The 23,939-nt window shown below is 39.1% G+C and overlaps 1 protein-coding gene across 5 annotated transcripts in view; it reads left to right on the top strand.

Annotated features, from left to right (window-relative positions):
• The window catches only part of EPB41L4A (erythrocyte membrane protein band 4.1 like 4A), a 139,402-nt gene extending 117,398 nt beyond the window's left edge, over window positions 1–22,004 (top strand). For 4 of the 5 annotated variants that reach the window (XM_062600577.1, XM_062600578.1, XM_062600579.1 and 1 more), the window contains 7 exons: window positions 796–873; window positions 6,924–7,043; window positions 13,386–13,433; window positions 14,069–14,137; window positions 15,052–15,162; window positions 16,198–16,279; window positions 18,147–22,004. In XM_062600577.1, the coding sequence (XP_062456561.1) occupies window positions 796–873; window positions 6,924–7,043; window positions 13,386–13,433; window positions 14,069–14,137; window positions 15,052–15,162; window positions 16,198–16,279; window positions 18,147–18,275 (637 nt within the window). In that variant the 3' untranslated portion in view covers window positions 18,276–22,004. Of the gene's footprint in view, window positions 1–795; window positions 874–6,923; window positions 7,044–13,385; window positions 13,434–14,068; window positions 14,138–15,051; window positions 15,163–16,197; window positions 16,284–18,146 lie in introns of all 5 variants that reach the window. The other variant, XM_062600581.1, reaches the window with a different exon arrangement.
• Window positions 22,005–23,939: the final 1,935 nt, after the last annotated feature.

Below are 23,939 nucleotides of genomic sequence, written 5' to 3' on the forward strand. Positions count from 1 at the left end.
TTTATTTCCTTTTCCCTCACGTGGTGCACCATCTTTGTAGCTCTGCCTCGAGTCATCTCAGAGCTGTGCTCGTGCATCTGCCAGCCCTTCAACCATTCTGTATTTGTGAGGACAGCAGAATCACAGTATTCAGTGGTGTTTCCTCCATGCTGCCTGACACCTGGAAAATGATGGGAATTTGCAGAAGCCAGATGGAAGCTGAAGTGAATAGAAGAGAGATGTGGTGAACTCTTTAGTTTGCTTGCCAATACCAGAACTACGGTATAGCTGCTGTTGGATGTCCTGCTGTATGAAGTAAGAAAAATGGCAGAATGGCTACAGTTTAAAGGCAAACATTCCACATTTCAAAGCACTGTTTCACTGTGGCATATATGCAAAGAATGCTGAGAGCTTAAATAAATAAATAAATAAATAACCCCAAAACACAATGCAGTGATTCAGAAGGAAAACAGCACTCACCTGACAGTGCTTTCTGGGCGCAGTACCTTTAAAGCAGCTATTTCTAATTAATTAAGGAGAAAAAGACAGTAAGACTCTCTGGTTTAGACAAGCCCTCTAAACTCTTCCTTAATCCTGATTTTCCTAATAATGACTTCTCAATATTGTTCATTCCTTTAGAATTTTAATATTTCTGTAATATTGTAACAGTAGAAAATAAGTAACAATGAGCACTTCTCACTTCTGCTTTGTACTTCGCAAGATATTAATAGATAAATTGATCTTCAGAGGGAGAGATGAACTGAAATACGATTTGCATGCTTAGTTCTTGAACTACATTGCTTTTTTCCTCTCCAGATCTCGATCTCGTTGTAACACCAGCAGTGGCAGTGAATCAGAAAATTCTAACAGAGAACATCGGAAGAAGAGAAACAGGTGACTATTCTGTATTTTAGGCATAGAAATATGAAACACAAACAGGTGGAACATAGGCTCATCTGTGATAGCTCTTTAAAAAAAATCTAATATGTTTTACTTGTATACAGTCCTTCTGAGGTCGCTTAATGCCCATGTTTAGGGGAAAAAAATAAAGGGGGGGGGGATAATTACCAAAGTACATAAACACTATAGAAGTGTGCAGTCATCCTTGTGTTTGGGAAAAACTCATAAATGAATTGTAGAATCAAATACTGGCCCACATTTATGACGGACTTGAAATACTAATACTAATAAAATGGATAATGGTGATAACATACTCACAGCGTGTACCTCAACACTTCAGAAATTTCATATGCAGAATTCTAGCAGAAAATAAGCTTTGGGGAAGAATCCACAAAATGTTTGTGAAGGGATCTACAACTTGTTGTTTTTAAATACACAGATTAAATTTTGGAAAATGTTGTTATTTTCCAAAATACAAAGTGTGGGCCTAAACCCCAAATGTGTGCAATGTCAGCTTTTAATAGGAGCAGTGAGTAATGCTAGTATGTTTTGTTTTTTATGTTTATTTTACTTATTGCTGATAAGAGAAGCCTGGTATAACAACATAACAACATTGATTGTAGCATTTTTTTTTCCTTTAAAGCAGCCACTTTTATTTCACATGTGCGATAACAGCATTTTGAGATTTACTTATTAAAACTGATTTTTTTAAAAGCCTACAGAGTTGCTTCATATTGCGTAAACAAAACATACGAGAACTGTCATTTGACAAAAGAGGAATTGTTTAATGCAGATTTCTAAAAACCTCTCTGCAGAAACTGCCATAACTACTGGTTGTTTCTCATGCAGTGCTGTGAGTGATAAATAATTTTGAGATATTTCAAAGCTCTTGGAAATAATTATGTGCTAGATATGGTAAAGCAGGGGGATGTGCCTTGTTTGTAAAGTGCTGCAGAAATATGTAGTATAATAATAATTTAAACATGACTTGCAATAGGTAGAGATGCTAAAAAAAAAAAAACCCTTACATTCGTAAAAGGCTGGTACGAAGTGTAGCTGAGCCATTAGATTTCTTTAGAGCTTACTTAGAACAGTCTTGCAAACTAGTTGGATAACAATAACCTAGTGTGCATGGAAGATTTGTTTTCCAGTCAGAGCTCACAAGTTTGAATGAAATACTGACTTCAGTTTCAGTGATTGGTAGGTAAATAGTTTTTTTCCCTATGAAACTTGTTGTCCAGAAAACTACACAAGCAATTGAGGGAAATTAGAGACTGACCACAAGAATGTTTTTAAGAGCTTCTTGCAATATAAGGAATGAATTGTAAGAAGGATTAAGTAGGGCTTACCATTTTTTGACGAATAAAAGAATCTTTACCTACCCTTCCTCAATTCCTGCCAAAGAGCTTAAAGTTAAACAGGAGAGAGAGAGAGAGGAAAAAAAAAGACTTCATATAGTTAATGGATATTTTTGTATTGTTTGACACTTTCAGGAATGTGGGATATATGACAAAGTGTTAATGTTGCAGAATTTCTTACTTCTAGATAGTCGCTTGAAATCAGACCAGATCAAAAGTCATTTCAGTGTTACAGCAAACAAGCATAAAATGAGCAGGTCATCTGAGACTTTCTTGTTGTCATCACATGCATGAAAATCACCAGTCATAATGAATTTCTGCATTTTGTTAGCAGCCACAGGAGGAATGTAATACACTAACTGGGCACAGGCGTTTGAATTGCTTTCTTTTTAGGAGAGGTGATCCAGTCCTAACAGGATTAAATGGGAAAATACAGGGAAGCTTGCACTGTTATTACTCTATCTGTTGCATAGATTAATACAAATTTGTTTTATAGTACTGTAATCAGGCCTGTGACACAAGCAGACACAATGTTTTGCTGTTTGTGATTGGGCAAAAAGTGCCTGATTCTCGCATTATCCAGAAGAATCTGATTCTGATCACGGAAGAATAGAATATATTGTTCACATGAGAGGAGATCACTGTGATGTAATTATCAGATGAAAACAAATCCATTGTGAAAAATAGAAATGCAGTTGTGACCTTCTAAAGGTAAAACAATGGGAAAAGGCTGGAGCAAAACTGTTTACTTTCTGTCAGTCAGCCTTTGAGATTTCAGTCCATCTTATGAATATTTTATTCTGAGCAAATGTTCATAAGTAATTGAAAAAGCACCTATGATGAGCACATTTCAATCACAGAAGAAACGCATTTGTTTTTTTAATGCTATAGTCAAAATTTGTTATATGGATAAAAATATGTCAAAGTGGTAGACAGTGTGTACTGGAAATAGTCTTCCACTTGGAAGATCCATCTCATCTGTAAATAAATGGTAGCTGTACACTCAAATATATTTTGAATGAGATTTCAGGAGTCAAATAAGTCCTCAGGGTTGCTTGGTTTAAGAACTCTCTCAGGGAGATAAATAGCAAGAAATCACTGTAGGGTACAAAAGTCTTCTAAGTCCTAGTGCAGAAAATTTATAGGCAGATAACACTGAAAAATGGAGAAAGTCTGAAAGTTAAATGATTTTTTCACACCAGTTCTTTCAAAGAAATATGTGAACATATGTACAAAACTGATGTAAATTTATTTAGGAGGGAAAAGAAATGCTAAAAGGAGGTAAGATCACAATGTGGATATGTGATCAAAATCTGAAGCGTGTGTGGTGGACTGATGCAGGAACAGAATGGAATTACTGCAAGTCTGATTTCAACAGTATAAAATTTTACAAAATTTCTGGCTCAAGCTTCTGCTTCCTCTCATCTACAGTTAGGATATTATTGCCCTTTTATATCCAATGGTAAAACTTTTCTGTGGCTTTTTACCAGAAGCAAAAACTGTAGTATCTTGAGTTTCACCAACTAAAGGTTTAGTTCTCATTTTTAAAATTTTAGTTCCATAGCAAGTTATGCAGGGGAAATATAATACAATAGAATGAAAATAAAGCTCAAATAAAATCTCATTTTACAGTGGTCTCATATTTGGGGAAAGTGTTACTGCCTGCCTATGTTCCTATCAAGGAGCAGGATTTTGCTGTAGGACTCCTGTTCATCCTCAGTCTTCCATATCTCTGGAGGGGAATGTCTAAACGTAGCCATGTACAACATCTGTATGCTGAGCTCACTACCCAAATGTATAGGGTATGGTGGAGTTATCAACTAAAGATTTTGTGCACACGATATGAAAATATGGGCTTCTCTAGAGACAGTGTTAGGCAAAAGAGTCAGTGAAGCACATTTAAAAGAAGAATGTAATGAAGACTTAAAATCTCTTAAAATCATAATAGGATCTGTGTGGTCTAACCTGAGGCATATCTGTTAATGCACTCTTATCCCAGCATCAACAGAGATTTCTTTACTGTAGGCATCTCATACGAATGTTTGGTTTTTTTCCTTGTTTATTGCTATATTTTGTTTAAGAAATGGTCTTGAAATGACACTGAACAATGTCATTTGAATTTTTGTTGGTTCCAGCTGAATTTTGCTGGAAACCACGTATATTGTTGCCAGCTATTATGTTCTCTGATGTCGTTTCTTCTTTCATTTTGTCCTTTTTTACTCTTAGAACAGGGAGTCTTCTAGCTGTGCAGAAGAGCACTTTTCTGTTATCACTGCAATTTTGTTCCCTTGTAGCCCCAAAGGATTCCATTAGTCGGATGACCCAGAGCAGAAATGATGTGTTTACTCCTTTAATGAGAGGTCATTCATCAAAAGCAGGTTGATAAAATGTGTGGTCAGCGTAGAAGTGTAATTCCCAAAGCTTGTTGGAGAGGTGCAGGATCTCATGCGCTCTGTACCGGAGCGTGGACATCGTGCTCCACCAGGCTGTGCAGGTGCTTTGTTCAGAATGGGTAGTTCCCAATTATTTTATGACCAGCATCCAAATGCATCCTTCAGAGCACAGCTGTCTGCTTGACCTGTTAGGTGCTATTCCTCGAGGGGGACTGGGCAAGGTACTGACAAACGGGCAGAAGAAGCGTCCAGCACAACAGTTCTGATCTGGCAGCCCTATGTGTTCTGCCTATGCAGCTTTAAGTGACTGCTGTATGTGCAAGGCAGTTGATAGTGTTTATACCGTGTGGGGGATGATTGCTGTCCCACAAATTGGATTATTCAGGATGAAAATCACAATTCATTACTTGTTGCTGTGTAAGTTCTTGTGTTAAATCTGTAGATAGAAGCTTTTGTTAATCCCTGTCACCAGCAGATTACAGGCTGAAAAAAATTTGCCTAGAAATCAAAACCTTATGCTGTGGTCTACTCCAGATGCTTGGTGCCATTTGGTAGAGTTGTGAGGGTTTACAGTAGCTGGAGATCGAGCTCAAAATTCATTACACATGTGAGGGAGGATCTGATCAAAGGAGAAGCGACGGCCTGCTTAGCCACTTTAGGCTGATACAATTCAAAACTCAACTAGGAAGGCATGCAGGTAGTGAAGAGCAATAACAATAACATGCTTTGCATTTCCTAAGGAGTAAAGTCTCCACTGTAATCCATTTATCTCTGTTGGTTTGTTTGTTTTGCCTGTCAGTCTTCCCGTTCTTGTTACTCTTCTCTGATTTCTTCAATATGCCAGTCATGCTGTCATACCAGATGAGCCACTCTCAGATGATATTTTCCAGGGTTGTTTTTAAATTTTCGCTGGGTTTTAAATTCACGGCTGTAACCAAATACAGCACTTTGTTTCACCTTAGCATCTTATCCCAGCAGTCATACCTGTGTCCCCAAAACTGAGGCGCTTCTGTATAGTCTCAAATGGCCAAATAGTGGCACAGTGATTGTTCTGGCTAGTTGTGTCATTACAGAATTAGCTCAGTCTGCCGTCGAACGTGCCGAGTTTATACAATTGTGATACTAGCTTTAATCTGTACTACGTTCCAATAATGGATTCATGGATTTATTAAAAAAAAAAAAAAACATATCCCATCTGAAAATAGCCTAACATTGGAATCTCTTACTTCTAAAGAATTTGGATCGTTTAATGATACGGAATAATTCACAGGATTGAGGATTTCAGCTTCCCTTCTGCCACTTTAATTCAGCTACTGCTTTAGTAACTAGCTAATCTAAACCTCAGAACAGAACATCTTCCTGACAAAGATTGACTATTTTGCTTTTGGGAAGCTTGGATTTTAATGGCTTTCTCCTCCTTTAGTTTTTTGCCTCTCTCTTAGATCAATAAAATTATGAGATTATCTGTGTCTCTTTGGAAGGTGGATTTTGATGCCTTTGTGGTGGATTTTTCCCTCTCTTTTGGACCAAGCAGGGTATTCCCTGGGCCAGAGGTGCTTACAGGGTGTGTGTGTGGGGGGGAGGCAGGCAAGCAGGCAGGCTGTAGGGGCTGCTGAGTCTTGGATGGAGGGGGAAGGTCATTCAAGCATTTCACGATGGGGCAAGCAGCAAGGCCAGATGAGGAGGTACCAGGCATGACCACAGAGGGGCCAGAGGCACAGAGGGCAGTGCAGCACACAGGTGGTGATAGCAGGGTGATAGGTGCCTGGGCGGTGGTGGCAGCTGTCATGGGCTGTTTTGCAGGTCAGGGTGAAGGGACTGCTTCCTCTGAGCAGAAGTTTGCTCGGGGTGTCCCGGGGGGTTTTCTCAAGGTCCCACAAAAGCACGTGCTGCAACAGCATGTTTGGAAAAGGTTGCAGCATTGTATCACAATATTGGACTTCTTCTAGCTGTAGGTGAAGTGAACTTGAAAAGCTAAATAGAGTAAGGAAAAAATTCCAGCCATTTGGCTTGGTCCTGGAAGACACTGAATTCAAGTTATAAGCCTGTTTTTACTGACTTAGAGTGATTCATCTTTGTCCTAAGCTATTTCTAAATAACAAACCAATGAATTATCTTTGATGCAGGTTTGTGTGTTTTAGTATATTTTGGAAACATTGATTGACATTATAAATATACCAAGATAAAAAGTTGAACTGCAGATGCGGTTCTGCAAAGAAAAAAATACCTATTTCTTTCTCAGAACATCCTGGGACAGAGACCTTGAACTAAAGTCGTGCTACTGGTTTTGCAGGTTACGGCAAGAGAATGACATGGTTGACTCAGCTCCTCAGTGGGAAGCTGTGCTGCGGCGACAGAAGGAGAAAAACCAGGCAGATCCGAACTACCGTCGATCCAGGCACAGATCTCGATCGTATGTAGTATTAGCCCACTTTAACTTGAAAATTAAGGCTGCTCTAGCATGTTAAAAAGTAGGAAGACTATCTCCAGTGTAGTTACTCCTTTTAGATGCTCAGTAACAGAGTGGCTTTCACTTGGCATATTCTCACATTGGCAGATTTGTCTCTGTGGCCTTTGCTATAGTGGTTTCAATTTGAGGATACAAGTAATGCAAAATAGGTTCTCGAACAGATTTGGACAGTAAATCACTCCATCACATTGGATGAGGTCTTGGACTGTTTTGTGGCTCACTGAACCTTAATTCTGTAATGAGCACAGTGATACCCCTACTCTGTGCAGCATCTCTGCAAAAATGTTCTGATTTTGTGTGAGAAGTGCAGGCATTTTTGTGAAATGTGTGTGCATTTCCTTAATCAGTGTAATCTCTGCAGTGTTGTTCCAGATGAGCCCAGCTACTGAAGCCTCCTTGTCAAATTACCATTTGTAAGCAGCAGTCAGTGATTTATTACATCCTAATGTCAAGATTTCCATGATAGGGCCATGTTGCTAGGCAGTGCCATTCCTATGGATAGCCATTCCCCACATGGTGAAATGATCAGTTTCTAAAATCAGTTCTCTCAAACGAAGGAAAATGCGGATTTTATTATGACTGTGTTTCTTTTAGGCACACTGTTCTGGGTTGTGTTTCTTTCCAGTGTGCCACCCAAGAAACCACCTAGGGCAGTATCAGTGTCAGGGAGCCCTGGGGCTGGTCTGGGCAACAGTTGAAGAATGCCAGGAGAGCATCTGTGAGGCACTGGGAGATCAGGCTAAAGAGCTGTCTTTGAAACTATATCCCCGCACTCGCTGCCTTGCTAAAGAGATGAATTGTCCAGCTCTGAAGCCTGTGGCTTAATGTGTGACCACTGAAACCCAGTATAATCACTTGGTTACTTTTCTTCAATATCTTTTCTCAAATTTATCTTCCATGCTGTGATGCCTTGAATTGCTAAATTTATTTCCCTTAGTAAGCATTTTAGTATAGTTTAAAGAATAATGAAATATTTGTAACAAAATACTAGGATGCAGATTTGAATCTCTTCAAGGACTTTGGCTTTGCTGCATTTCCCAAGCAGGATGAAGTGCCCAAGGGCTCCTGACATTCCCGTGCACATATGGTGTTAGGGGAGAGCAGGAATTTCCACTTTTATTGACCCATGGATACAAAAAAAAGAAAGGATAGAAATCTCTGCCTTGAGCAAAATGCAGCGAATGCTTCTTGTCCCTTTTTAGTTCCTCATACAAGGAACATACTTAGCCTCATGAAGGCAAGGATTATTCTCCCTGATTTAATAAGTGAAATTTTATTACAGGTAAATGGGAAGGGGAATAGTAATTTTCACTGTCAGCCCCCACATTCCCAGTAAGTCTCTAAATGAAGAATGACGGGCAGAAGGAGGAGGTTTCACCTCTTAGAAATCTGTGTTGATATAGCTAAAATTAAAATATGATTAAACCCCCCCCCACACACTTATTTGTGATTGGAAAGATTTATTCACCCTGTTTCTGAGAAAATCAGCTGGAAGCATATTAAGAATGCATACCAATATTAAGTATATGGCTATTTTATTCTTACCTATTGCAACTGTAATCTACATTGATGTTTCCGGTATTAAAATTCACTAGAGTTCTGTTCTCATAGTTACCCATGTTGTTAGAACCCATTTTTACCTCCACCTTCATAGCTTACAGTTTTATTTCCTTTATGAGAAATACTATTTGTTATTAAAATTCCAATTGTTGGAATTTATACTTTTATTGGCTTTGTGCAGACCTGTTTGCTCACGACTACACACAAGTCAAATATTGTTAGGTGTAATTGTAAGACAATATAGTACTAAAAATCAGAAATACTAAAACTCACTTGAAGACACAAATACAACAGATTGTTTGATTTACAGTTTTGTACCATATACAGAAAGTGCTATAAACTAGGAAATACACTCAGTTTGTAAGCGCATAGCTAGATGAAATTAATAGCCAATGTTTTATTCTTCCTTGTGCCAAGTAAGTTTTATTGCTTGGACAGCACAGGCTCCCTCTTGCGGCTAACAACTTATGAAATGCATTTTATCTTCCCTCCAGAAAATGCTAGCCAGTGCAGTGATATTCTGGACTCTGTTTTTTTGAAATTACTGTTAGCAAAAAGCATAAAGGTGTAGTGTCTTTTTTAACAAGGCAAGGTCCGAGAGAAAGCAAAGAAAGGAGGAAACTGAAAATTGTGGGTAACTCCTCTTTTCTCTTCTCTCCCATATTATGATAGTGATGAATATACTCCTCACTTTTGTGTGCCTCACTTAATATATGCAAGTACAAGCTGAAAAAGGATAATGTGGATTCATTTAAAGGCACTTTATAAAAAGAGTCTGGTAAAAGGCTTTTAACTGTTTGAGCAGTCAGATCAAACAAGATGGATAAACCCTAGTTGCAGTAGGTTATAAGAACATTAATTTAATTTAATTCAGCTCAGCTGTTTGCTTACATGACTGTATGCATGTGAGAGAGGAGGAAAACAAGTGAATCCCTGGGATGTAGGGTCTGGTTATTTTTATTTTTAAATCTGGACATACGGTCATTTGAATTTGCACATTTAACTATTGACACAAAACCTTCATTTTAATAATACAAATAAGTCTTTCATATTAAGTTACTTATTGGTGCCAGCTTCACTAGAGGTTCACTTTGGAAGCTTGAAATAAAGGTTGAAATATTTGTTACCATGTCTGGCACACTGCATTTCATTTGTTTGATAATGAGTAAAATTAATCATTCTTGGTGAGAGTGTGTGTGTGTGTGGCAGTGGGATTCTCCTTGGTCTCAGGAATAAAAATATTTGACAAGAATTTGACCTTTCTTTCTTCTAAAGGAAAAGATAAATATAGAAAGCTCCCAATTCTAGTTCTACGGGGTTTATTTTCAAGAGTTCAAGTAAAACATCTGCATAGCCAAAGGGCTTTTTTAATTAAGAAGAATGGCCATTAAAATTCCGTGGCTATTTAAATTTACCATTTGTGAATCATGAAATCAAATTGAATTATTAATAAGGGTGCAGATGCAGACATAAAAAACAATGTAGACCTTATTAACGTCTAGAATTGTTTGAGCTTGTAAAAAACAAATAACAACAACAAAAAACCCTGGAGGTTCACCACTTACTGTGAATTCCCATTAGGTTTCTTGCACATTAGAGAATCCGATTAGCTTACAAATTGTCTAGAAGCTATTATTTGTTCAAAATTTGATTCAAATACTGCAATAGGATAATCTGAATATATATTATCTGTCCAAACTCTGGAAGTTGATACAATTCACAACAAAAAAGTGAAAAGGGTGTGGAAGAGGGATTATGATCTGACATTAAAGACTTAAAAGAAGGCTCTCCTTGTTATGTGTGGTTGAGAACTACACAAACATGAATTTCTTATTCAGTGTTTACAGTAGCTACATTTCACCTTAACAAGGCCCCTCTTCTTATAAGCTTTTCTTCATTTTAGAGTGATAATGTTCCTGATATCTTCAAAGGAAGCACAGTCAGGCCTTTGGTGGAAAAATGCTTGTATTAAGATACATAAGCTGTAGCATATTTCTGGATATTCATTTGTGGGGAGTTAATTTGAATAAATGCTGTGAGGTTATCCCAGTATCGTAACACTTCTTAAAGTGGTGAAAGATAGTGTCAAGATACAAATTCCTAAAAAGAGTTTCCTCTGAGCAATGATTGTGTATAGCTCCTTTCCTTAATGCTTTTTCTCATAAGATGCTATATGTGGCTCTACTGGTATTTTACAGCAATGGTTCCCTTATTAGTGTAGTTGTCGGGGTGGAAGGAAAAGGAGGAGGGAGAGGATGGGAGAGGTCACGGGATTAAACACCCAGAGCTGGCCGCAGAAAGGAGGCGCAGTTCCTAGAAAATGGTGAGATGCAGGCGACTTCCACGCTGCTGCGCGAGCCAGTGTTTCGTGCTGGAGGTGAGGCTATGTGCCGTGTTTGGTGACACGGGGAGATTTGGGGCCGCATCCTGAACTGGTGTGTTTCCATGAATCAGTAAAAGCAATGAGCTAATCAGATGGGTGAGCTGTGTGCACAATGCCCTGCTTTGTGGGAACCCTGGGTTTGGGAGTGACCTTGGGGCTTTCCTTCCTCAGGCAAACGGGGGCTTGTAAGCATTACAAAGCCTCCCTGGAGAAGCTGGCTTTTTTCAGCTTTTGCTTTTGCATTCCCCACTGCCTGATTATTCAGTCTCAGAAGAGGATGCCTATATTACCAGCCCCAGGGTGAATGTGGAGTTTGCAGCTGCTATTTTGTGAGCAGGGGGTTGCACAGAAGCAGAAATTAATTCAAAGTTGAGGGGTGAAAAAGGCTGTTAAAAACCGCTGCATACCAAGCTGAAGCCTTGGGCAGTTAAAAATAATGTGAACTAATGTAAGAAGGGGAGTAAAAAGAAGTAAATGCAAGAAGAGAGAAGGAAAGAGGAGAAATGAGAATCAGAGAAAATGAAATACATTGAAATAAATATGAATGCCCAAAGCCATCAGACCCTCTTTGTGCTGTGAAATGTCAGATTGCAAGCTACTCGTGGCTGTAGCTATTGCACCTGATGGCTGTGAATGCCCTCATGAGGACCTGGCCCGTTGGAGCAGACACAGAGTGGTGTGACAGCGGACAGGACTTGTCCAGGTGGGAACAGGACGGCTGCGTGATGCTGCCTTGAAGGCCATCACCAGCCTGAAGCCTGAGAATGTTACAGATTAGTCCCATATTAGTCCCATTAGGGAATTACAAATGTAAAGTTGTTTCTTGCCTTTTTATCTCTCTCTGGTGTTTTTACAGCATTAAACTAGGATCTTCCAGTACTTCTGCACCTGTGAAATCTAAAAAATTATCATTTCTAAATAATGTGCTTCTATGCCATCTGTTAAGCATTTACTGAAATGCAGATGTCTCTGAACATTATTCCCAGACTGAAGTCTGGAAATAAGCCAAAGATGTAATCGTGAAACAAAAACATAGTAAAACAATTAGTGATAGAGAACAGTTTGGAACTATATGGCTGTGTCACTGGGCAATGGAGAGTCAATTTAACAGATACTTTACAATTAACAAAAAGGCAAAATTCTGCTCTCTTCCTTGATCTTCACCTAAATCTGTGGATTATACCATTCCTAAAGCTCTTTGACTATGATAGGCCTTTTTTTTTTTTTTTTTTTTTTAAGAAAAAAGTTACATGATCTGATGAAACTGTGAATTCTGTGGGAGCATTTAGGCATGCTGATCCTTCTGAAAGTTGCATCCTTTGCATCTCAGAAGATGTGGAACAGTCTAGCTGTCTACACTGAATTTATATAATCTCAATGATAAGAGCGATCTGATCTCTTAATACACAGTAGTCCCTGCCACTGTGTAAAGCATACGTTTAATCCATTAAGCTGCATGGGTTTTGGTGATTTCTAGATGTAGCTTTGGCAACAGTAGTGGTTTCGCGCTAACCTGAAATGAAATAGAATAAGAGAAATAAAAAGGAAGGACAATCCAGTTAGGAGACAGTATTTTCTGTAATTCGTTGGGAGATACGACACACGTAATTCAGCCTTTCTTTGCTAAATCTCCTCGTCTGCAACAGAACGATTAAAATTTTGGCTACGCTATTTGTCTATGAATGAAATACTTGCTAAAGTATTTGCCTGTTTGTGTGCAATTGCTGTTGTTGTGTTTGTCCTAGATGTCGCAAAGTTAAAGTATAAACAAACCAAGCAGAAACGTTGCTTGCAAACCGCCGGGAAGCGGAGGCTAGACGGATGGCTGCTGGGCGAGGGCTGCTCTTTCCTCGTGCCCGCTGGGAGTGAGCAGGGATTCCAGGCACGGCTGGCCCAGCGAACCGCTTCCTGCCCACGCAGGGCTCGCTGGGCTGCCCCAAGTTTCTCAGAGCCTTTTAAAAGTGTAATTCCAAAATACATTGTCTTTAGCTGGGCCAGGGGCTGGGGGCGAAGGAGATGACAGAAGCTAGGCATAGCTTTGGCTTGCAGTGAGAATTTGTTCTGTCATTAATATTTTGTGCATGCTTTTGCTGAAGGGTAGCGGAACAGAAATTGTGATTTTACTTGGAGCTTCTCGTTCAAGAAATGACTTTTCAGTTCCAGTAAAGCAATGAAATTGCATTTCCCAAGATAACAAAATTTAAAATTAAAGCCACTAGCGGATAACACTTGCCATAATTTCTGTGTTAAAATGTGTGCCATGCAAAGTTGTTACTGAGCAGCAGTACCTCAGATGGTGGTTTTCACTGTTCTGTTTTTGTTGTTTTCCTCGGTCTTGATAGGAGAAGCCCAGATGTACAAGCTAAAGAACAACTGTGGAAACATATTCAGTAAGTACTGTCCTCATAGGGTCTGACTGACCACTGCATTGCCCCAATATAGTTATTCCCACCCCTTGCACTGTGGCTGCAAAGCATTATGTTCTGATTTGTTTATGTGCAGCAGTACATTAATTGCACAGGTGTAAATTACTTAGCTTTGCATAGAAGATACTTCCTACCACTGAATACAGGTGACTATTTTATGTAGGTGAATTAAAGAAAAATACAGTGTCTTAAATATGTATTCCTGTGAGGCTTCCAAAATATCCTTGGTTTTAATACTGACATTTTTAGGATGAGGTCCCCTATTCTGTTATACATACTGCTACCAAACAGGAAGATAATAACCTATTCCAAGGAATATTCAATGTTCAGTATTCACAATATTCATTTATATTGAGAAGCAACAAGATCAGGGTGCAAGAAGGTGAGAGGAAGATAGAATAGGATGTGACATGCAATTGAAGCAATCAAGGTAAAGTTAGACATGTTTCTTAGTAGGTTTCCTGTTTTGATGTCAAGATAACTTCTGGGCTGAAAACAGCTTGTTTAAGTATATCTTTCCAACCTAATGGAATAAAAAATGAATGGTTATGCAGTTGCTAGCTACTGTAATATTATTTACTTTGCCTAATCCTTTCTAGGAAGGAACTTGTGGATCCATCTGGCCTGTCTGAGGAGCAATTGAAAGAAATCCCATATACTAAAATAGAGTGAGTTTATGTCAGGACTTCTGTTATGAATATAAAAGCTCACTTCTCTCTCTCTCTTTTCTTTCTTTCTTTCTTTCTTTCTCTTTTTTTCTTTTACTGTGAGCTCTGTCATACTGAAATAGGATGGGGCTACACATACTTCATAAGCTTTAATGCTCTCAGGTATGGGTTGTGTTAGGCTACTAAACAGTTTTTAAACCTAGCATTTTCCCTTTCCCAAATACAGAAAGAATCATCTTTGTCTCTCTGTATGCCACTCGCTCATAGAACATATGCTCTATGTTCTATATGTCTCTCTATGCCACCCAGCAATATGTTCTATATGATATACAGTATACAACCAGGGAGAATTGAATACAAGTGAACAAGCCTATTTCTTTTCTAAACTTCTTTCCTTTTAAATTTTTATTCTGGTCATCTAAAGCACTGTTTGGTCTGCTCAACCCCTTTTCCCTCGCTTACCATGGGCAGCTGCCAAGGCATAACCATTTCCTTCAGAACGGACATCTATTTTACCATGATAATTGCCCATTTGGGATGCCATGTGTTAGTGCAAGCAGCTGCCTGTGAGATAAATGGGATCCATTTATATTAGAGCGTTCTTCCACAATACCTCTGACAAAAAGAGGCTGATGTTAAAGCTGTATATTTTAATACATTCCTTATTAAGAAGTTTCATTCTCAGACACAGACATGTCCATTTTAGTGACCTTTGCACTTTTAAAGCATTAATTTGTAAAGTACAGGCTCATAAGAAAAGCACCAGCCTTTTAAATTCAGGCAGTGCAAGAAGCCATCTGTTATACTTTATTAAGAAATGGGAGGGTGTCTCAGGCTGAAGTTGCATTTATTTTTTTTTTGTGCCAAAGGTCTGATTTATTGATCCACTGTTGTGAATTTTGTTTCTCACATAGGACTCAAGGTGACCCAATTCGCATTAGACATTCACATTCCCCTCGAAGCTACCGTCAGTATCGGCGCTCCCAGTGCTCTGATGGCGAAAGATCTGTTCTGTCAGAAGTGAAGTATGTGAAAGTGATTATTAGCAATGGGTTGTTCTAATGGGTCACAGATGTTCCCCAGAGATCATGCTTAGATTAGAAGTGGCATAGATGTGATTGTGTGCTGACACAGGATTCAGGCAACCCTGTAAGCAGTAAGTCTTCAGAGCTAAATAACTCAGTGAAGTGCAAAAACATTCGTAGTCTATTTTGAGTCATGGAGGCTTTCTTGACTCACTCTGTAGAAAGGGTGAAAAACTGAAAAATGCAAACTAAGCCTGCCCTGCTCCTCAGAGGTATGTCATGAAGTTGCCTAAGGGAGGAGAGCTCACATGACTCACTTTCCAAGTACTTACATCCTTAATAGAGTCAAGCCGTTCATCGGCAGGAGTGTGTTTCATGAGAGCTCCGATAAACCACTCTTCAGTAATGGGTGGCTCTGTCTTTCCTAGAAGACCAGTTTGTAAAGGGAATATCTATGAATGGAGAAGAAAAAGCCCCATATTCAGTTATATTAAGGCCTGAAATGACAAAAGCAGTTTCCTGAAAATATCATCCACTTACAGCACCCCCACGCCAGTACGTACCTGCATCAGTTACTGTGCCCCCAGCACGCGTACAGAGAAGTTAAGGCTTTCCAGGGGAGGCACTCCTCTGCCTTGGGAGAAGGATGTTCTGGGCTTGCTGTACAGCTGCTGGCTGTTCCTGTGCCACCCAGGGTGGGGCGGGCTGCTGACACCCTGAAGGAGGTAGTGCACATTGCGATTTAGGATGGGGCTCATCTCACATCAAGTTGGGCCCCCTCCCTAGTGTAGGGGGAGAGAGGCCTCATAAGTAGGGAAGGGATGAGCTGTGCCCTGAACGTGCCTCTCCCTACAGAATATTGACAGGGCCACAATAGCTTCTCGATGCCGAAAGTTAGGGGACAGGCAGTGAGTTGCCTTTGAGATCTGCAATTACTTGATGCGCCTTTTTGTCACCAGCTGGGTCAGTTTAATATGCTTCTTGTGTATTCTTACAGTGTACTTCATTACAGCGATACCTATTTTGTAATTCCAGTGCAAAAACTGATCTGGTGCCTCCACTGCCTGTGACACGTTCTTCAGACGCTAAAGGTCCCAGCATCCAATTGACTCAGCTGGTTAGTAAGTGTGCACCCTTTAAAAATTTCCTCTTTTGGAGGGAGAAAGGGTCAGGTGCTGTATTTTAATTAAGTCTTTGCCTTTCAGTGAAAAGGAAATATGACTCAGGTTCTTTTTTTTGTGACTGGAAGCTTTACATTTTGCAACTTGATTACTTTGTTTACATTTCCAGGTATACTGAATTCTGTAGCATATGCTCCCATGGATACCTGCTTCCTACCGGAGGACACTTAAGTTTGATGCTTTGTTATCTCACAATTATTTAAAATATGCAAGTGTGCTTAGGCTGTAGCTGTAATGATAGTCTATCATCATTTTCCCTCCACTTCTTAGAGCTTGATTGCTCAGGCTTGCAACATTGTTTTTTTTTTTTTTTTTTTTCAACTACTGAATAGTTATTCTTTTCATCCTATTGCAACAAAATGGACAGAGCTCGTCTTTATCACTGCCTTTTATCATAAATTATGGTAACCTATCTTAGCTTTGACAGGCAGTCATATTAAGCTCAAAACATGAGACGCAAATGATACTCAAAAAGCAAGCACTTGTACATACTTCTGTTATACAAGTGCACTGAAGGAAAACCAGTGCATACAAGGGAAAATTCCAGACCTGTTTCTACCTAGCTTCCAAATCCTTAGAATGCTACAAACTGCTTCTCTTCTGACAAACACTTACCTGGAGTTTTTTTCCAGCAACGCTCTGGGATTCCTGTGTACTCATTAAACGTTTTGTTACTTTACCGGTATGCATTAGAAATTCGAGTGAACTCATGGAAGCAGACTCCTAAATCTTGCTTCTTTCTAGACCCTTTTTCATTTTAATTTGATTTTTGTAGTCATTATTTGCAACGGGAAGGCGTATCTGTGTAATAACACATTCAGTAAAAGCAGGATTCCCAATTGTCCTCTTAACAGTGTGTATATAGGCTTTCAGCAACACTAGATTGTCATTTAAAAATCTAAGTGTTGTAGTTTCAAATCTAAAATCAAAATATGAAATATAATACACACATTTCCTTCTCACCCATCATGTCTGTTAATCTGGCATGTGAGTACACGAAAACCACATGCTGATACAGCAGTGTGGAAACTCCAAAGAACATAACCAATAAAACATGTCCAATTTTATCCTGTAAACAGAATAATTTAAGTTTGAACAACTTTAAAACAAAAAAGAGATTATTTTTCACTTTAAGGCCAGCAAACATACTATATCCTGTCAGATAGGAATTAAGTTTGAGGATATTTTTATTCCTGCATATGATGGAAATTGAAAAAGAAGAGCTATCCTTGATATTTTTCTAAGGACTTGCTCCAGCAGGGAGCAGGAAGTTGATATATTTAAAACTAAGTGCTTTACACTTTAAGCACATTTAAGTGCTTTATAGAAATAGGTAACTTGCAGTATTGAATCCAGTTCAAAATTCACCACATAATCTTATTTTCATTACTATCTAATATTATTTGGCTTGAATTCATTGCCCTGGAAGGAATTAGTGTTACAATGTTCAGTGTCTACAAACACCTCTCTTTTCCCTTCTCCCCAGAATGCCTCACAACAGTGGCCATTAATTCCTAATGAACACTTGTTTGCAGTATTTGGCCAAATACCAAATAATTAGTCCTGGTATTTCCTGAATAGGGAATATGAATCCAAATAGCATAGGGGGCAGCAGCTGGGAGGGGTAGGAGAAGGCAAGAGGAGAGTAAGTTTTGTTTGATCAGAACAGACTTTCATACTCCTGGTATCAATAAATTGTCCTATCCTTAGTCTAAGGCTGTCATAAAAGCAGTTATCAAAACATAGGATTTAAGTAAGTCTGCTGTACATTTTCAGCAACATATTATCATTTGTTCTCTTCAGAAACGAAGCGGATCTAAAGAGAGCCTAATAAAAGAAAAATCTCATCTATCCACTAACAACCTGGATGGAAAACCCACCACTAAAACAATAAAAACTGTACAGGTGTCACGCTTCAAGGTAGAGACTTGATTGTTGTAACTGAGGATGGTGAATGGATTTTATTCTTTGGAAACCAAGGAGTGTTTTTGTGCAAGGAAAGAAGCTGAAGTTGGAGTGATAGCAGTTTCCTCAGAACTTTCAGAAATGCAGCCTGCTTGCTGGGAAGGCCAAGCAATGCATTAACTGCTTACACCGCTCTAGAGTCGCGTGACTGACTGAGAAGTTGCCCGATTAGACAACCAAAAAGAAAAGTCTTAGGAAAACTGTATGATCAGCAGTTACATTTCCAAAAAGAAAAAAAAGAAACAAAAAATTGCTGCAACAAAACAGGCTGTATGGTCTGCTCTGTAACTGAATTGCCTTTTTCCAAAAATGACTGTTAACTAACATGATCAGGGCCAGATGCTTCAGGGGAAGAAAAGTAGTCATATTTTTGGCCAATTGTGCAATACAGTATGACTCGGGAAGAAACATCTTCACAACTCCATCTGGCGATCAACTTACGCCCTGAAACATAAGGACTGCGAGCTCTTAAAATGTTTATTTTAGGCTGGCGTAACAACAGATGCTAGTGGTGTTAACGCAAATGTTGACTCAATGCATTTTTAGCTCAGAAGTAATGGACTCCATAACTCCCTGTGGCAGAGAGTTCCAGTGATTATACAGACTTGCTTTCACTCGACAGTTCTAAGTGTTCTCAATTTCGAATGCCCTCTTGGGTGCAGGGACTATTTAATTGAACGTTGCCTACGATAAGAATAAGATCCACCAGCTTTATGGTAAACCACACTGGAAATGGGGAAAATACGTACTGACCCACTGTATTAGGACTACTCAGCAGAGCACTTAAATATCAGTTAAACAAAACTTGTAGAGTAGGATTTAAAAGAGCTGGTAAATAGTCTTTTTTCTAGATTAGTGAAGCCTGCCTTAATCTCTTTTCATATGAAATAGTCAATGCTAATAACATCTATTACTCCTCCCTGAGCTGCTACTTACGTGATAAAATGACAAAGGCAGTATTCCAGGTATGATAATTGCATTTTTTTTTCCTATTGTCAGGGTAGGGTTAGTGGGGTTTAGTGATGCTGCACATTGAACAGATTATCTTCCAATAGGTGTCTGACATGATGCCTAGATCTTTTCCTGTCCTATCACTTTGTATAAATAGCTGAAGTCATTCCTGTGTCTCCCATTTGTCCTCTGTCAGTACACTGCCTATCCTCCTGGCTGTGCCAGCTTACTAAGGAGCTTAGCAAAACCTGTTAGCAAGGTAACTTTGCTAAGTGCAATCCCCAAACTCAATACTGAATTTTTTAAACGGCAATGGAAACAGCTGTTGTAGTTCATGTGCCCGCAGTGGTGGTGGTGAGGCTGTTCTCCACTTCATCTTTATTCTCTGTAAAGATCTGAAGTGGTCGGATGGATGCCACGAGCCAGAGTAGTAATGGTACAGTTTGTATATTCCTGTGACAGGTTAAGAGGTGCTGCGTTGTTCCTGGAAAGGCAGATTCACCTGACAAATACGTTTCTTTGAACACTTATCTCAGACAATGCTCCTCCTTTGGTCTCAGCAAACAATTCTAAGGTAAAGAAGAGCTTGGAACCCCCCTGTGATACAAATGCAGTTTTCATAAATGTTCTTCAGCATTTTCTCAATTTGCTGCAGACATCATGCTAAGACATTGTTGAGCTTGGCTTAAAGTATTTGCTCAAACTGTTTGTAATAGTCTTTTTAAAAGTACCCCAAACTTTGAAATGAATGGTTTCATTGTCATTTTGCCAGTTTACCGTGATCCTTTAGGATCTGTTTATGACCTGGAGCAGTATTCTCACGTGTTGGCTTAAAAACAGACAAACAAACAAAAACAACAACAACCCACTGTGGCAAAAATTTGCGTCCTGTATCTTTATCACCACAATCCTTTGGAATACTCCCAAGAATACTAAAATGACTAACCACACACAAAATGGTTAAGGTACCCTGAATCAAAGCCACCCCTTACTTGTTCAGGAAACTATCCCAAGCTTGGAGCTTTATACATTTGCTCGGAGTTTGTTGCTTTCTAAGTTATTGCCACTATGCTGGTCTCCTTACTCAGCCACAAACAAGTAGAACACATCTCTCACTTGAGGAGTATTTGCATTCTTACGATTTAAGGATATCTGTACGCATCATCTATATCTTATCAGTCTTCAAATATTGATTAGGAAAAAAGGTTACATCCAACCTGTTTTTTTTTTCCTGTATGCTGTCACCTGCCTGTGGGCTTTTGTATATTATCAATGGATACCATCAGCCAAATGTGTGATATTTTACTTATTCCACTATATCAGAAGATAGGCTAGACTAGTATCCATACTTTTCAGTTATAAATTAGTAGCAAAGCAGAATTTTCCTAGTCCAGCTAACCTTTTGAGTTTTTAAAAAAGAGAAACTTGTGGGAAGAGTCCTGGATTTGAATTAGTGGTCTTACTCCCAATGAGACTGTGTTAGAATCAGATTTTAACAAGCCTAGTGATTAGCCTGGATCAATACGATTTTGTCTCAGTACAAGAAAGACTTAAGTTTAACGTATCTATTCCACATTAGTGTGAGAGCAAGGCAAAATTCAGAAAAGGACATCACTGTCAGCTCATAGAGCAGAAAAGGGAAGTTATTCCATATACATGCACCTCCTTTTCCTTTAAGCTTGTCTTCCTGGGTCACCTGAAGAAAGGCGCCTCTTCCTGTGCTTTTTTCAGTTTTATGTAACAACAGCTCTAAAAGTACTCACTCACCAGAAGCTGTACCGCACAGGCTGACAACAGCAACGAGACTGACGAGCAGCTGGGCCTCCGAGCTGCACCTTGCCCTTCCCGCAGTTGCTGCTGCCCCAGCCTCCTTGCACCCCTCGCTGCCCAGCGGCTGCGCCACGTTGCTCACTGCAAGCCTGGAGCGCTTCACCGCTCTCAGTGCTCCTGGCGAGTCAGACACGAGACAGGAAATACTTCACCGGGGAGGCAAAGTTCTCCCTTGGGCTCAGCCTAAATGAGCGAAGGACCGAGATGAGACATCCTCTTCCTCATCCTGGTTCTAACTCACTGAAGTAATCTCAGGCCAACAACTTTAACTTTGTGCCTCAGCATTTACCTCTCCTGAGATTTCTGCAAGAGCTATGAATAAGGAAGTTTTGATCTGTCTCACTTACTAGTTAGCAACATCAAACTATATAGATGTACCTCTTAGCAAAACAAGTATTTTATACAATGAAGAGGGCTGGCTATCCACACCGCAGAAGCATTTTTGTATATCCCAGATTGGTCTCCTTGCTTGTTATCTGGTTTCTTCATCAGGAGCTAGTTTGGACCTGTCCCTTTCTACAATGCATTGTGAATACTACTAATACTACTAATCATACTCTAATTAGAGTATGATTAAGCTCACTGTATTGCAAGATGTTTTTTTTTAAAAGAAAAAAAAACAAAAAAACACCACCATTTAAGTTGCCAAATCATCTTTATACAGCTGAATACTGAACTGAATGGATGGCATATTTTGTTTTGGAAAAGTCTGTTTAATTCAAAGCTCTCTAGAAAGGTGTTTTAAAACATACATAAACATATCAATGTGATGCATATACCCTGTGTACATTAAGTTAAATATTCATGAAGCAACTGTGTGCTTTGTTTTAAATTGAGTTTGATAGATGGCTGTGTCAAAACTTGTGTCCAGATTATTTAAAAGTCAAGTAAAACTTGAATTTTTAGGGTATTCCATGGTTGCCTGTGTGTCTTATTTACATTATACAAAGGAGAAGAACTTAAGAAACACAGATTCATTTGACAGTACCATCTGGTAGAGACAGGTGTAGTACCAATTAAAATCCACTTGAGGATACAGCTTCTCCAGATTAAGTATTTTTGCTGGTAGCAGAGTTGTCAATTTTAAGGTTTTTTTTCTCCATACTTCCAGTATGGACCACAGCTTCCTTACCTGAAAATCACCAACAAGTATCAGACTACATGAGCTGTCAAGCCAAATATACAGAGCCAGCATGGCAGATGCACTCTCTCCCCTTAACATACCCATGTTTTAATTTCTTCACTGTATGCCTCCTTGAGAAGAGTGATGGGGGGGAGGAAACAAAACCCCAAAACCTACTGCCCTCCCAGTTGTCAGTTTGCCTGATATATACCTGCTGTAATATTAAGATCTTGAAAGTTACTATCATTTAACTATTTCCTCAATAAAGGCATTAGAATGTACTTGATATTCCTCAAAACTACTTCTGCTATTTTTACCTACAACAAACCCCTTTACCAGGAAAAAAAAAATGATTTACGTTCAAGAATATTATGGCTCAGGCACTGATGCAAACTGGCTGTTTTCATTTACTAGATCAGCCTCAGTGAAGTTGGACTGAACTGTGCCTATCTCAAGCTAAAAGGTAGAAGAGAAATTTGAAAGTCAATTGTTTTCTTTCTATCCTCACCCCGTAACAGTTACAATTCTCAGCCTTTAAATGTTAAGAACCCTCTGCTGTAGACCACTGAAGGCAAGTAATAGAAGAGAGGGTTGGTGTAACATCAACCTAGTGCACAAGTCTTTGTTCTCTAGCTTCCCCTGAGCACTTGAGAACCTTTCCTCCTTTCTACTTGAATACTATCAACCTTAAGTCTGCCAGATTCTGTGTTAGTCTTTCTTACAATAAAGCAGAGGAAGGAAAGGGGAAAAATAAGGGGTTCCACAGGGGTTGTTTTGCAAGAGTACAGTCTAGTTAGCTGCTCGTAAAAACTAGGAAAAGCAGTCCTAACACCAGTCAGATTACCAGTAGTAATATTCCCCCATTTATTCCTCTCCCCACATCACTTTTTATTGATTTGTTTCACAGTGTGATGGGACAAATAAAAAGCAAAGTTTAGATTCTCCAGTTTTTGCTGCTGATACAGAATTAACATGTCAGACATCATTTAAAACTTGGCATTAGCTGTTACTCAAGAGTCTTAAAAAAAAGTCTTAAAAGATACTCCTGCTCATCTTACACTTCTAAACAAAGACCCAGGAGCAAAACTCCTGAACAGATGGTATCTTCAAGGGAATATAATCCCAAACACAAGCCCTAAGCTTTCTAGGACATCCAATAATTACATCTTGATTCACTAAAAATTAATCATTCTTGTCTAAACCTTCTTCCCTCTTGACAAAGCAGAAAGCACAAGCATGCTTGTGCTTACAAGCTGCATTAGTAATTTGCCTATATTCAATACTGAGAAATCTGACATTGCAAATTTAGAATTTCAGCAGTCACTCTGGTAAAACAGATATATGATGAATTAACCTTCCAGTAACAGAGGTAGGAAATCCCATCATTATTCCTGCAGTGTATTTCATTCTATTTCAAATTTAGTTTCCGGTACCTGGCATAGCCTGGTATCATAATATGCAGTGTCCAGGATCTAAAGAAAGCTTGCAGTTCCTCACGTTGGAGAAATACCTGTCTCTATTTTAAATACAGGGTTACTGAATTTTAGATTTCTGCTTTTCCTCACCAGAATATAAATCCCAGCTAATCCGATCTCCCAGCATGCTGCAGAAGCCCATGGCTTCAGCAGTTAACTCCCATCCATTTATTAGCCTCTGCTGAACAGAAGCAATTACAGCTTGAAAAAAAAATTTTTTTGCTGCATTGCCAGACACTGCCCCATTACAGT

Source organism: Rhea pennata, chromosome Z, assembly GCF_028389875.1.
Source record: "Rhea pennata isolate bPtePen1 chromosome Z, bPtePen1.pri, whole genome shotgun sequence".
NCBI lineage: Eukaryota > Metazoa > Chordata > Aves > Rheiformes > Rheidae > Rhea > Rhea pennata.